The 15572-nt window shown below is 48.8% G+C and overlaps 1 protein-coding gene across 1 annotated transcript in view; it reads right to left on the bottom strand.

Annotated features, from left to right (window-relative positions):
• The window catches only part of LOC123810574 (putative tetratricopeptide repeat protein 41), a 57333-nt gene that overhangs the window by 22887 nt on the left and 18874 nt on the right, over window positions 1–15572 (bottom strand). The window contains exons 6-8 of the mRNA XM_045826358.1: window positions 13261–13500; window positions 7795–7993; window positions 6739–6917 (exon numbers count right to left, since the gene is read on the bottom strand). Of these exons, the coding sequence (XP_045682314.1) occupies window positions 6739–6917; window positions 7795–7993; window positions 13261–13500 (618 nt within the window). The remainder of the gene's footprint in view (window positions 1–6738; window positions 6918–7794; window positions 7994–13260; window positions 13501–15572) is intronic.

The following is a 15572-nucleotide window of genomic DNA, read 5'->3' as shown; positions in this document are numbered from 1 at the left end:
TGGTATATTCAAACAACAGATTATTACTCGGTGACATGAAGAAACGAGGTACCAGGCCATGAGAAGACACCGAAGAACCTTAAGTGCATGTCAGTAATCTGCACAACTGCACACAGCAGTCCTGACAGCTCAGAGAAGGGCAGCGGTGGTGCCGGTGAACAAATCTGAGAAACATTTAGGAAGTAAAAAATGTCAGGGTTCAGTGATAAAATGGATTTGAGGGAAGTGTCAAGGTTTACTCCATGGTGGTAAATTGAGAGATGGTCCCTGGAAGAGACCCTGAGTTTGGAAAGATGTGGGTGAGTTCAGTCTTGCACACAGTGGGTCTGAGGAGCTCTGGAGACACTATCCAAGCGGAGAGTGAAATAGGCAGTTGGATATAAGGGTCTGGGGGTCAGCGGGTCAAGTGTGGCTGGAGAAATTGATATGAGAGTCACCTGCATGCAGACAAGTACTAAAACCACAGACACAGATGGTATGCTTACCATGAACTTGAAGCACAGGAGGAGAAGAGCCTTAAAGGATTCTGACACTTAGCCAGGTAGAAGAGAAAGAACTAACAAAAGAGACAGATAAGGAGCAGCCAGAGAGATGGAAAATAACCCCGGGGAGTGTGTGTGAGCAAAGCCGACAGACCAGCCTGTGTGGGAGACGAGGGCACCATCCGTAAACGGCCACTGACACTGAGGAGCGAAGTCAGACAAGGACTGTCCTTTGGGCGGCCTGTTCACGATCTTGCCTGTTTTCATGGTCGGGTTGGTCCTTTTCCCAATGATTTTAAGAGCATTTTATATGCTAGGAATATTAATCATTTGTCAGTTATGTATATTACAAATACTTCCCCAGTTACTTACTCACCTGCCTTCTAATTGTGTTTCTGGTTTTCTCAGAATTGTTTCATTTCACTTTGTTTTGTTTTACATATAGAAATTTCATGCATTTATTTAGACAGTTATCAATTATCTTCTCCTTCACGATTTACTTTTACTTTCTTGCTCAGGCTCACCTACATTTTCTTCTTGTCCCTTTGTAGATAAGATTTTATTTTCCTATATTTAACTTAAATCCTTCTGGAATTTATTTTGATATGACGTTTTAGGTAACTTTTTACCAAATAGCGGGCGATTATCCAAGCACCATTTTTTCCATAATCCATCTAATTTGAAATGCTTCTAGTGCTTCCTAATTTCATAATCTATAGCTGAGTCTGTGTCTGAGCTTTTTATTGTGTTCCACAGAGCTGTCCACTTTTATTACCAGTAATATTTTAAAATTATTATAGCTTTATAATAGGTTTAAATAATTTGATATTCAAATTGCCCTCATTAGATTGTTATTCTCACATATTTTTTCTCTAAGAACATTGGCGTCATTTTGAAATTTTAGAAAGGCTTTCATCCCATTGGGGTATCCATTAGAATTGTCTTCTCCCTTTAAATCGATTGGGGAAGAATAGATAGTTTGACAACACTGAATTGCTCCATCCAAGAATATGGTATATGTCTCTACATACTAAAAGCTTATTTTCTGTGCCTCTTTTTCTTTATTTTTTTAATGTCTATTGACTTGAGGGAGAGAGAGGGAGAGAGCTCGATGTGAGACAGAAACATCAATCAGCTGCCTCCCAAGCGTGCCCTGGCAACCTAGGCATGTGCCCTGACTGGGAATCAAACCCGCAGCCTTGTGGTGTGCTGGACGATGCTCCATCTGACTGAGCCACACTGACAAGGGCTATTTTCTGTACTTCTGAAAAGTTTTTAAAAATACAAGATCCTGTACATTTCCTGTTAAGTTCATTCTTAAATATTTCATATTTTCTGTGGCCACTGTAGATTTTATCTTTTGTTCTTTTCATTTTTCTGTAGAGCTGTTTTTTTAAATTCTTTAATAAACCACTTTGTTCCATCCACCCAAAATACTTAGAGGTTTCTGAAGGTACCAAGGGCAAAGCTTCACACGTTAGTCTCAAAAAGCTGCCACTGTCCCATTACTGCAACCTTCTGACAAGACTCGGCGATGTAACCCATTTACCCTTTGCCCTAATAAGAACGTCTGCCCCTTAAAGACAGGATGCTTCTCCCCACCCCACCACATCTGCCACCTGCAGGGAAGCCAGCCATCTGTGGAGATGGACCCATGCTGGGGACCCATCCTTCTGCCACACCTGCTCTTATTCTGTCTCTTCTCTTTTTCCACATTGTCCAAAAAGCGAGACTGCAGCCAGAAATGGGTTTTCTTCACTTTTATGCGAGCCGGGGCTCCAGCCAAAAAGAAGAGCATCCGATAATCTATAAAAGTTTATTCAACCACAGAAGTTGTCCTCTAGGCTCAAGGACTTCTCTACGGGCCATCAGTCAGGGATGCAGCTGGCGAGGAGCGGCAAGTTCAGGTGCCAACAAACACCTGGGGAGAAGCGAGTTCACGGTCCAGACTGACTCTTTCCAAGACATCCGGCCGCTTGTTCTCCTTGCAACCAGGAGGGGGAGCCAAACCACACACCCAGGGGAGAGAAACAGAAGCTGGGCGTGCACTCCGTCCTGGACTAACATCCTCCGCAGTGGGAGCTACATCGGACGCTCCTCTGCTCTGCTACCCAAGTACACAGGCCGGGCATCCTTGGAAACTCTCACTGCCTTCCAGAAGCAGGCAGGGGACAAAAATGTAAGTAGCCTATATTCCTTTCCGAAAAAAATGGGGATAATACAGACTAAGCCTCGAAAAGGGAATTCAGACTCATCTGTGGTGAGGGAGGCTAGGCACTGTATTTGGGAGGATGCCCCTGCTGGTCCCCAAGAACCAGGGCTCCCTTCCTACTTTGACGTGTGCCTGCCTGAAAGCTCCTCTTCCCCCCGGCAGCGAGATCTGGCCCTTCCCTCCTCAAGCCTCTTCTTCCCGCTGGTGGCTCTGGGGAGAGGAATGTGCCCCGTATCCGCCTCCCTGCAGGCCCGTCCTGCTTCCGGCGATGCCTGGCTCTGACCGTGCTGTCCACCCTAAACTCCTGCTCACACCAGAGCCCCTGTCCCACCTGGAACCCTTGTCCCGCCTGGGCTTGCACTTCCGGCGCTGACTTCCCGGGGCTGCCAGCCCTCTCCTCTCTGATGCACACTGTCTTAAATGTGGAACGGCTGGATTCTTCCTCCTGCCCCCAAACAATCTGTAACAGGCTTTTACTAAAAATGAGGGATATCAGAGGAGTGTTTCAACCCAGCACAGAGAACAAAATCATTAAAAGTGTATCAGATAGTTAATGTAATGCCTTTAATTGGCATCCACCCTTACTTTTTGAATTTCTGACTTGTTAGTCTAGCCATTGACTATTAAGAGGAAAACCGATGACTAGTTAGACGACCCCTACCCAGCTCCTCTTCCCTCTCCGGGCCTCAGTCCCGGCTCCACCCGTGTGTCCCTGGCCCAGCTTTCTCTGAGCCCGGGCATATCTGCTCCCCATGTTCTGCTCTCACTCCAGACTCAACACGGCTTCCATCCTCTAAACCTACTTCTGTGGGAGTGCTTGCTGTTGGGGCTGATGGAGGCATCACCAAGCTGGTCACTCATGTCGGACCTGTGGGAGTCAGCTTTGCCTCCTGTACCTGCCTGATGACCGAAGCTGTGGATTCTAGGTCCAAACCGTCCTCCGCATCCCCACTGCCACCTTCTCATCTAGCCAGCATTGCCTCTCACCTGCTGGTCCATTTCATTCTTCACACCACACCCAGAGTGAACTTTGAAGACCAACTCGGGCACCAGCGTGCTTAGATCCCCAACGCCTTCCCACTGCTCTCGGGGTCAGGGCCCATGCTGGAGCACAGCCCTCCGCACTTGGGCTGCTGCGGCCTCTGCAGCCTCTCTGACACCTGTGCTGGGCTTGTTCAGTTCTGCAGATTTGCTAATTTCCTGCTCAACTCCGGATCTTCAGCTGTGCTGTTCCCTCTGCTCTTTGTCCACCGAGTTCTCACTCATCCTGCAAGTGTCAGATGAAATGTCCCTTCTTTGGGATAATGTCCACTGTCCTAAGACAAGGCCTCTCCCCCTGCTCTAGGCTCCGTGCACTGGGTACCACGCCTCTCAGGCCGAATTGCTCCGTGAAGCAGGAGACATGAGTGTCTCACCCACCGCTGTACCCCCGGCATCCAGCCCCATGGTCGGCACAAGGCAGGCACTCGGTAAGTTCTGTTGAATTGACTGGGAGGAGTGAGAGCACTTGCGCAGGCCTCTTCATTAGAAAGGGAGGCAGGGGTAAACTGGCAAGCAATTCCCGAGACTGCAGACTATAAAACAGGGTTTCTCTCAAACCGCTTTGAAAGGGTATTCCAGTTAAGGGCCTTACCTCCAGCAGCACCCCATGAGGGCAGATGGGCTCAGGGCTGTGCGTGGCTACACACACAACCAGGGTAGAAACAAAAAATGTTTGAGGAGCCCCAGACTACCAACCACTGTGGTCTGGTCTCCCTCCTGGGGCCAATCATACAGGGTTCCTGCTGTACTTAAACCTCGTTCCACTGAATAGAATACCATATTTTTCGGACTATAAGACACACTTTTTTTTTTACCACATTTTTTGCTTCAAAGTTTTTCCCCCTATTTCCCTCCTGTAAAACCTAGGTGCACCTGGGGTCCGTACCATAAGGTGCACCTAGATTTTAGAGGAGGAAAATAGGGAAAAAACTTTGAAGCAAAAAATGTGGTGAAAAAAAAACCTGTGTCTTATAGTTCGAAAAATACATTTTCTATTGCTTTGGTGACAAGTATTTGGCCTTGTGACTTCTACTTTCGGCAACCCAAAAGGAAGAAAAGTGAACCTATACAGTCCTGGGGGTACCTCAGGGAGCTGCCACCCCCCCCCCCCACTGGCCATGGACTGACTCTGCCAGCAGGGAGGCAGGCAAGCCAGGAAGGTGGGCAGCCATGTGCAGAGTGACGCGGTCACAGCCTCGTGTTGTGAAGATGGTCAGAGAGAGGAAATGGGGGACGTGGTGGGTGTGCGAGATGAGTGTGCCAGACTTCGTGGAGGTGAAACTACAGGACTGGGTGGCGACTGAGCCTGAGTGGCGAGGTAGAAGGAAGGTGTCAAAGGCGATGACAGAGGCCAGGACTGCTGCTGGGGTGCCCGTGGTCCAGAGGAACACAAAGACTAGTCAGCAGCATCCTAGATGGTTGTCACACAGCAGCAGGCAACTGCTTGCACTTTCGCCAGGACAGCCCTACGGGTATCTGCAGCCTAGGTCAAGGGGATGCACTAGGAACTCACCTACATCCTAAAACTCCTCACACACTGAAATGCTAAGTGATTTCTTCCTGCTTTCAACCCCCAGCCCCATCCCTTCCATCACCATGACAACCACGCTAGGACAGGCAGTTGAGGCATTATCAGGAAGAATCTTTGCCCTCACCTAGGAGATCTAATCTTCCTCTGGTTAGCTGCCAGCTTCCTCTGCATACAGAACACCCCCGCCCCGCCCTGTCTCTCAGCCCCACCTCCTTCCTCCACCCTCAGTCCCTAAGCACTGCCAACCCTGCAGGCTTCACTTGGGGCCTTCCACAGGGAGGATCAGTGGATCGGACAAATTCCAAAATGACCTAAGTCATACCTGGGAATGAGAATAAAGGTAAAGGCTACCTGTTTAAGGACCAAAACAGATGGAGGCATGTTTAGCCCAAATCTGTTCCTTGCTATCCGGGAAGACCTTGGGCAACTCGCCTCACTTCTCTGAGACTCAGTTTCCTCCATTTCAATCAAAATACAGTAGTGATGGTGTTACAGAGGTTTTATGAGAATTAAACAAAATAATACATATGCAGTAGTTAACTTAGTGTCTGACATGTGGCAAATGCTCAACATCTGCTGTTACGGTCCCTCCCGTAAGCCCCCCCGAGAGCAGGGACTCTGCTCGTTGCGTCAGCAGTGCCCAGTGAGTCGACGGCCCAGGCAGGTGCGCAGTTATCACTTGTTGGAAGAAGGAAGGGAGGTTATGACTCTTTAATAAGCCAGGATGGAAGAGAGAGAGAGGCAGGCAAGGGGAAATGCTGATGGACAACAAAGGGAGGGAATGTTAACTGAAGCTCTGTCTGAGCCCAGGCCCTTGGACGGATATCAAAGAAGAACGGTCCCTGGTTGTCTGACCGCTACGCTGCACACAGGAAACTAATACAAAATAATACCGAATGTTAACTGTAATTGAAATTTTTTTTTAATTTGAAATTTAAAAAGGAAGAGTGTTCCCAACTTGGATCGAGGCCACCCTCCACAGTAATTACACATTGAATGAGGGGTGCCATCAGCCGATTGTGGAAACACACAAGAGGAAGTTTTGGGGGGAAATCTGAAATGATTTAGGCTTCGCAACTACTTAATCTGAACTGTCCGCCGTCACTCGGGAAAGCCACTGATGCAGCAGTAATACTGTTAGTAGCTCTCAGGAAGTGAGGTTTGTGCCAGGATACTCCAAAGAGAGGTTAAGGCTGAAAATACAGCCTTGGGGGTGTGGTTGAAGCCATGAGAAAGTACAGAGAGGAAAAAAAAACGCTAAGGAAAGATCACAACAAGAAAAGAAAGAAGAACCATTTCAAAATGAACACTTTTTCTCAATTTCCTGTCTTCAGAAATTGTCGGCTTAACTTGTGGGGAGCAGTACTCAGACAGGGCTGTCGGGGCGATCAGAATTACGTGAGGAAACGGTAATTCTTGGCCGTGCTATATCCCAGCAAAATGGGGCATGGACACATCACTACTCACTGTACCTGAGAGTGTGCACCTCTTCCTTATTTTGCAGCATTTGTCTTCTTTAATCTTGGCCACGGAGAACAGGTAGGCCCTGGCAGGATCGTACCCAACTTCAGCCAACACGTTCCAGTAGTGAAGGAGGTGCAGCCTGGTCCAGAAGCTCGGGCTTTGGATCTTCGATACAAAGTCTGTGACACTTGTAACACAGTGTGTGAGCGTAAGTCCTTTGAGCATTTCATGCCTTGAAGGGAGGTAGTTAGTCTTCTGTTTACATTCTGTAAGCCCAGTTATAAACTTCTTAACTGATATGCCTTGAGTAGGTCAACAAATAACTGTGAGCCTGTCACCCTTCAGCAGTCAAAGCCAATGCCACCCATCTGTCCCAGAGGCCCCTCCCCTGAGCGGGCTCCCAGGACCTGCCAAGCAGAGCGAGCCGCTCCCTCTTCCGAGCTTGCAGAGCTGGCTGCGTTTGCTCTGGTGAGGCAGTGCACACACGTTACCAGCGTGTGCAGCAGTTCTCTGGCTGCACATCTTCCCCACCACATGGAAGGCACCTAATGACTTGGGGCCGTATCTCAGTCACTCATGCATCCCCCAGAGCCTACAGCAGTGTGGGAGACAGAGGGGGCCAACGACAGATGTTTGCAGAAGGAACGCATAAGAGGACGGAAGGAAGGGAAAGGGAGGGAGGGAATAGGAGTGGGGGGGTGAGGAGGGGAGGCAGGAGGAGAGGAGGGTCTAGCAGGAGAACATGGCCAATCCTTTATCCCTGCCCAGCTATAAGTCCTCCTCTTCCCAGAATGCCTCTGAACTTGGAGAGGAACCCACAGGGAGTCAAAGGGTGAACAGAACACTCTGTAGAGCCAGATGATCCAAGGGAGCAACCCTGGGGATCCATTGGCCACACCAGTTGATGCCAAATGACGGTCCTTCCAATGAATGAATGAGTGTGTCTTGCTCATTCATTCAGGGGATGCTCAGCCCTGCTCAAGGGAACCAGGGCTCACTAAATGCAGAGCAGCAGAAGGAAACGCTCACTCTGCCAAACACAGCGTAAAAACAAGGCAACTTACCTAGGACTTGAGAGAAAGTTGCTCAAGTCCCCCCAGCAGCCGCTCATTTTCATATGCCACGGCAGCTCCTGGTACACTCTCCAGAAAGCCGTCTGCCGTTGGAAGTATCTGACCAAAATTCGGTGCAAATGTGTTTTCTTATGATTCACTGGTTTCTGAAAGGCACGCGGGTTGCTTTCTCGAACAGGAGTAATTACACCTATGCAAAAAATCAATTGCAGCTGAACGCATCTGACTTTTTAGTGTATGAAAACACAATAGTAAATAAGTGAACAGCTCTGTGGCCATAATTAGAGACAATGAGGTAGCTTGAAAAAACACTGAAATATTATAAATGTATCTCCTTATAAGTCAGTCTAAATTTACCAAATAATGACTTACAGTTATGGTCCCTGACCTAGATTTTGAGAAGCTTGTGAACATGTTGATTTGTCACATTGAGCTTCCTCCCTCCCCTAAGGAAATATTTGTGACCTACTTTTCTATTTTAAATATACACCATCATTACTGCTTAAACAAGCACTTTCACATATTGGAGGGCATGCATTTTGGAGAAGTTAATCCGCCGCCTGGATCTCCTATAGGCCACAGGGCAGCTGGGCAAACTAATGGCTAATTGAATGTTGGGGTCAAGGTTACTGCATCTTCATATCCAAAGAGAAATGGTTCCAACAGATCATACAACCCATTAGCAAGCTTCTCAAAAACAAAACGGTTTTGTTTCATTCAACCTTGGAGATATCTCTCCTTGAAAACTGATACACAAGTATTTTTAATTTTCTGTCGGACACTTTTTCTTGCGAGATGAGTGGGTCACACAGCTGGATGGCACACCCAGCCCAGCCCTTCGTAAGACCTACAGTGACCGGGGCTGCCTTTCTGCTGGGAATGACGTCCGTGTTACCTGCCCATCTGGGGAGACTCTGTGCTAGCTGGTCTAAAATGTGCCACCAATTTTCCCAAGTGGCATGTGCAGCGCTAAGAAACCCATGGGGAAAAAAGAAATGCCCACCCCCCCGCACTGTGTGTGGCTCGGGCATTTTTGTGGGTCGTAAATTGGGAAAATGGGTGGGGAATGAGAGAGACAGAAAACTGGCAGAAATATTAGCTTGAGTCCAGGATTTGGAGGGTTAAACGTGGCACTGAAAGTGTGCAACACACTTTAACATCAGACACCATGTTCAATTTTATCTTTTTACAAACAGTCTCTCGAGGAGGATGTGAAAATCCCTGTGATGGTTAATTTTACATGTCAGCTTGACTGAGCTATGGGATGCCCAGGTCGCTGATGAGATACTACATCTGGGTGTGTCTGGGAGGGTGTTTCTGGAAGAGGTTCACATTTGAACCTGTAGACCGAGAAAAGATCGCCTCCACCAGAGCAGATGGACGCCATCCCATCTGCTGAAGGCCCGAATAGCAACAAAAAAGAGGAGGGGCGAATTTGCTCCCTGTTCGAGCTGGAATATCTATCTTCTCAGCACTTCCGGTTCTCAGACCTTCAGACACGGACTGGGATTTTCAGCATTGATTCTCAGACCCTTGTACTTGAGCTGGAACTACACTACCCACTTTCCTGGGCCTCCAGCTCACAGACAGCAAGATCCTAAGTTTCCATAATAGTGTGCGTCAATCCCTCATAATAAATATTTTTCTATACATCTACACTGTTTCCCTCTATATCTCCTACTGGTCCTGTTTCTCTGGAGGACTCGAATACAATCCCCATATGGCCAACAGAGCTACTGAAAACCAGAGAGACCGGGCGGCTGGCCTCTGGTCAGCACATGACTTGTAACTGCAGAAGCAGGGTGCCACCATCCTCACTCCGTTCCAGTGCTCCTCTGATCGCAGACGGGATGCGAGGAATGGCTAAGCCACAGCCTCTCCCGTGCACACAAAGCTCAGCGCAGTTCTCGCGGCAGACTCACCGGCTGACGTTTACGTAGTGCTGTTATCTCTCACGATGGGCTACATCTTGCTGGGTGGACAAACAGACCCCAAATCTCAGTGGCTTAAAACACCAAAGGTTTGTCATTCCCATCCCAGGATGCTGGACCCCCAAATCCACTCCAGGACCGATGGGGCGGTGGCTACCTTGAAAGTTGCCAGTGGCAAGTCAAGATTCATGGGACAGAACTAGTCCCTAGGCGCCACCCAACAGAGGGACCAGGCAGTGCTTCCCATGGTAGAGGGCAGAGCGGGAAATATTGGCAATCGGCTGAAGTGGTCACCCCCATGCTCATCATTGTGCCAGATGCTGTATTAAGCACCTTCCATTAAGTATACTTAGCATTTTTAGTACCCTTATGGTACATACTGGAATCATCCCCATTTTGCAGGTGAGAAACTGAGGCTTAAAGAAGGGTAAACACCTTGCACAAGGTCACGCCGGTTCTGTCAGATTCCAAAGCCCTTCCTCTTAAGAAGAAATCATTTCTCGTAGAGGCCATGGTGGTTTCCAGTGGGAGGGGAGGTGGACTCCACTGGCCACACCGCGTGCAGGCCTGGGGGTGAGGTGAGGACAGGGGGCAGTGAAACTGCGCCCCTCCCGTGACCGCAGCGTCATGCGCAGGCGGCTGGCGCCTCCTCTCCAGTGCTCTGCCCCCCAGATCCTGGCTCTGCTGAAGGCAGGCACCACAGGCCCACGTTCGGTACTGGTTCTCTAAACAACAGGTGTGGGGGCTTCTAAAATGGCAAGCCCCCCAAAACGGCATCCAGGAATAGCTGTGCATTCATTCAGCAAGCCTCTATTGAGTGCAACTGGAGTGGGCCCCAGGGAATTCAGACCCCTTTGGGGGTATCTGATGAAACGGGATAATCCTTAGGCCTCCCCAGTCAATTTGTACAGATCATCTTGGGAAAGGTAGCGGGCAGGAGGCCGCAGAGGAGACAGGGGAGGAAAACAAAAAGGGAATTCATGATGGCTAATATTTCTTGAGAATTGTCTGTGGACCAGGCCTCGTCTAAGTGCTCGTAACTACGCGAACTGATTCATTGAACATTTGCAAGGAGGAACCCGTTTGAGTTTGGGACACTTATCATTTTACCAATGGGGGCCTGCGGATGGGGTGGTGAAATGGCATTACAAGGTCATCAGCCAGGAAGTCGAAGGGCCAGGGCTCACCCCCAGTCTCACACCAGAACCCACTTCTAACTGTTCTGCTCTGCTGCCTCCTTCCACTCAACATAGGCTGAAAAATAGGCTTTGCAGACTGGATTGTGGGGAGCTCTCATGGGGTTAGGGGTTATAAGGAGAAACAGAAAGGGCTCTTCCCAGTAGGGGCCTCCTGAGAGCCTGACAAGGGTGGGTTTTGGGGGAGGAGGGCATGCATGGCTCAGGTCTCCCAGGAGATGACTCCTCACACTTCAGTGGAACCAGTACCACCCTGGCACCTGCAGGCCTGGCTGCCTTGAGACAAAGGGAGACGGACCCCTGGCTGAGATCTGGTTTTCTTATGGTGAAATGATGTATCTGAAGTGAATGCCAACATGAAAGCACTAAAAAAAATGGTGGCTAGAATGGCCAATATTAACCAGATGCGATAATGGCCTCGAGCCCCTAGAAGAGTATTTGTCAGCTTTTCGACTCTCCTAATAGCCCTTTTCTCTTTCCACCCCACTGATAGGCATGCATGTACACACACATGTACACACATGTGAACAAAGTATATACAACCAAAGAGGGAAGTATAGTAACCAAAGGGGAAAGAGGCTATTGCGTCAGAGCCCAGGGATCAAAGTGTCTCTCTAGATTAGCCAGCTTCTAACAGGAGTAGTGTAAGTTACGAGTCAAATACCATACCAGACAGAGGACGCATTTCAGAAGAAAGAAGTGGACAGGTGCATTTGGCTAAGAGACCAGTTTGCCTCAAAATGATCAGTATGACATTTAGTCAAAACGTGTCAAAAACTTGCCTTTTACCAAAGAATAAGGTAGTAGACTAAAGTCCTATAGCCCCAGATTATGAGTCTTTTTCATCCCTATAGGACTGGCTTGCTTCTCATGCCCGGCAGCACGGAAGAGAACTGTGGCGCTTACCATTCCTGCTGCCGCTGGCAAAGCCTGGTATGTACAGCCTGCTTCTGCAGCACGGACACTTGTTGTTGTTGCTGTTCTCTGACCATAGTGAATATCACCAGCAGTACTTTATTTGGGGGCTCACAGGGCCAAGAAGGGGTGCAGCATGTATCCAGAATTTTAACAGCCACATCATGACCCTTTAGTCCAGGGGTGTCAAACTCATTTTCACCAGGGGCCACATCAGCCTTGCAGTTGCCTTCAAAGGGCCGAAATAATTTTAGGGCTGTGCAGATGTAACTACTCCTTGACTGTTAAGGAGTTGAAGTTACATTCGGCCCTTTGAAGGCAACCGTGAGGCTGGTGTGGCCCCCAGTGAAAATGAGCTTGACACCCCTGCTTTAGTCCCCTCACTTCCAAGATTGTTAGCCTTCTTGGGAAAATAGAGAAGTTGAGTGTATTGCAACCCATCATAGACCAAATGAGCAGAAAAGCTGACATGACATCTAAGAACAACCTCATTCCTCGCCCTGCTCTCTTGCTATATTATGCAACGTAATAGATGGTGGGAAGGATTACACTGTACGAAGGAAACAGTAAAACCGGATTTATCTTTTTAAAAAGTGGAAAAGAACAGAGGAAATTTAAAGGGAAATTTGCGCAGCACTCAGACTCTTTTCAGAGGCTGTGATTTCAAGGTTTATAAAGTCCTCAGACCTGAAGTAAGAGTAATTGTCATCACATTCTCTGCTTCTAGGGTAGGGCCTGTGATTGCCGCGGTCTCTCAGGGTCAGACTTGCAGTCTTTTTCAGAAGGGGGTAAAAATTCGATTTCAGAACTAGGGCAGAGTCTGCTAATCCCTACCCAACATCCATTCCCTTCCTCTTTGTTAATGACAGTCCCACCTTGGCTTAAGGTAGAAATGAATGAAACCAGTTGAAACCCTCGTTTCTAGCTGTGGCCTAATGACAAAGTTCTGGGTCAAAGAGACACAGTGGAAATGTTGGTGGAAAATTTCTGGAAAAGCTCCTCAAAAGGAAATGCAACCCCTTCTTCCTCCCTTCTTCCTTCCTGTTGTCTGAAATGCAATGGCTGTAGCTCCAGCAGCCATGCGGCTTCTAGCGGTCACGAGCATGAGGTGACTTTGAGAATGTAAGCCTGTGTGGTGCACCAGGGACACTCAAGAAGCTAGGTTCCAGGTGACACTGTGGAGCCACCAGAGCAGCCCTGGAATGCCTGCTACCAGAAGTGTCTCACATAAGAAAATAAACCCTGGGATGTTCAGCCACTCAAGTGAGCCAAGTACCAGTCTTAATTTATATAAGCATTTTTATACATGTTTATAGATTCATTTCTACTTAAGAAATCCCAGCTTCAAGCTTTCCCTTGTATGCGACACTTACCTCCCCTCAACCATCAGAAGTTTGCACAGATTCAGGTCTTACCAAGAAGCTTGTGCTCCACGGCGTTTCGTAGAGACTGGTGCCGGAAGTACAGGAGCCCGCTGGGCTTCTCCTGGACCCACTGTCTGGTGGCGTTGCGGAAGGCAGCCCAGTGCAACGTGGTCACTTTGTAATGATTCCTGTAGCCCAGCTTGTCCAAAAGCTGCAGTATCTCATCCTCGGCCAACCCACAATGTGAGATGCTCAGTAAGCACAGAGTGTCAGCCACCCAGCCATCCAGCCCTGCATAGGCAACATAATGACGAGGTTGACAGAATAGCTCACGTGTGCCAGGTTCCATTCTAAACGTCTTAGGTGACTAACTTGTTTCTTTCAGTCATCCTATGGTAGATACTACAACTGCCACTGTCTCACAACTGAGAGAGAAGAAGCACAGGGAAGTGAAATAACTCACCCAAGATCACACAGAACAGGGATCTGAATGCAGACAGCCTGGCTTCAGGACCCATATATTTTTTTAAGATTTTATTTATTTATTTTTAGAGGGACGGGAAGGAAGGGAGAAAGAGGAGAGAAACATCAATGTGTGAGAGATAACATTGATGAGTTGTCTCTTGCACACCCCTAACTCGGGACATGACCCGCAACCCAGGCACATGCCCTGACTGGGAATCGAACTGGTGACCTTTTGGTTCACAGGCCGGCACTCAATCCACTGAGCCACACCAGCCAGGGCCAGAACCCATATTCTTAATTATTAAGTCATCACCTACATTGTCACAACTAATCCATATTAGCTATGGTGACCAGCTGGCATGCTTGCCCATGATTATCCTTAGCATTTCTGCTGAGCAGTCTTTATTAAGATTTCCAAACATGAGGCTTGCATTTACGGGCTGAGTGCTTTTTCCGTGTGACTGCTCTCCTGCTGGCACACGCCCCTTGAGCCAGCTGTTCTTACTCACCTGACCCTCAGATTTTTTCCAGCACAGCTGGGTTTCCCACTGGCTTTGTGATCAACAAACTCTCAAGGGATCCCTAGACCACTGAGAGAAATGACAATGAGGTCCCACTCTGAATTGACCTCCTGTACTAGGACTGAGGAATGAGCCCAGAACACAGGCCGTCTTCAAGCAGAGGCAGCTGTTCAACCCCACCTGTGTAACTTCCTCTGCGTGCCCAGTTCACCAAGTTCTTCCTGCACCAGTGGCTGAGCTCCCGGAGCCTGAGTAGGGCCAGTGGGCAGTGCCGGGAGGAAGAAAGTCACCTGGGAAAGGCTTGTCACTAGGGGAGAGAGAAGGCGGGACTTCCTGCACACTCCTGAAGTGGTAGGGGTAGTCCTAGGCACAGCCACGGACCACTCAGCCTGACTGAATCTTCTAGAGACCTTGTTTTCACCTACTTGCAGGTCAGGGAGGGCACACTCAATCTGAAGTCAATTTTCTTTGCAAAAATGCAAACTCCAGAGCAAAAATTGGGGGTGTACAACGTGCTGCAGTGCCAGGCCATGTTTCTTCCATTCCAAGTACTTCTGTATTTCTGCCTCTTTCTCTCCCTGCCCCGTGTTCCCATCCCTGCTCCATTCGAAAGTCGCTGCCCTTACAAGAAGGTTGTTACAGAAGAAACGAAAGAGAAAAACTCACGTTCTCACAGACAGTGATTCGTGAGAACAAACTCTGACACTTAAAAGCCTGATCATTGAATATGAAAAAGACAAATTCCTGGCCAACTCAAGGAATACGTTTTTAAAAAAACAACAGGTTCAGACAATTACAGGAGGATCGGAAGAAAACTTTTTTCCCCGCCCAGGAAGAAAAGAGACTTTGCTGAACCAAGAAAGGTGTAGGAGTGGGAGAAGAGAGCGATGGAGCTGCTCCACGGGGTGCTGAGCAGGGCCCTTGCCCCCCACCCCAAACCCCAGCTAGCTTTGAGCAGGGGGGAGTGGCCCTCAGGATGCTCCCCCAACAGTAGGGAGGCCCTGAGCTCTGCTTCCGGTCCGGAGCCTAGGAGGAACCAGACTGGAGAGATGGCCCTGGGGCGCTGGGGGAGACCTGTGGGGTCGGGACCTCTACGTGGTGCAGTGAGCAGACATTCGATGTCGGGCGTGTTGAGTGTCTACAAGACTGTAGGCTCCAGAAGCGAATGGAAGTTAGCTGAGGAGAGAGGCCTCCTCGCAGGAGGACGAGGAAATGCGGCAGCAGATGGCAGCATAGAGGGAACGACCCAAGGACAGACAGGGAAGCAGGCCTCCTAACGGATGCCAGACACGGAGCCACGTCAGTACCATTGGACCATCTGGGACCACAGCCACCTCAGTGGAACACAGAAGGGACAGAGGACAATCAAAGACACCC

Source organism: Phyllostomus hastatus, unplaced genomic scaffold, assembly GCF_019186645.2.
Source record: "Phyllostomus hastatus isolate PE091 unplaced genomic scaffold, TTU_PhHast_1.1 phas_scaffold_755, whole genome shotgun sequence".
Classification (NCBI taxonomy): Eukaryota; Metazoa; Chordata; class Mammalia; order Chiroptera; family Phyllostomidae; genus Phyllostomus; species Phyllostomus hastatus.
This window is presented reverse-complemented; position numbering and strand designations above follow the sequence as displayed.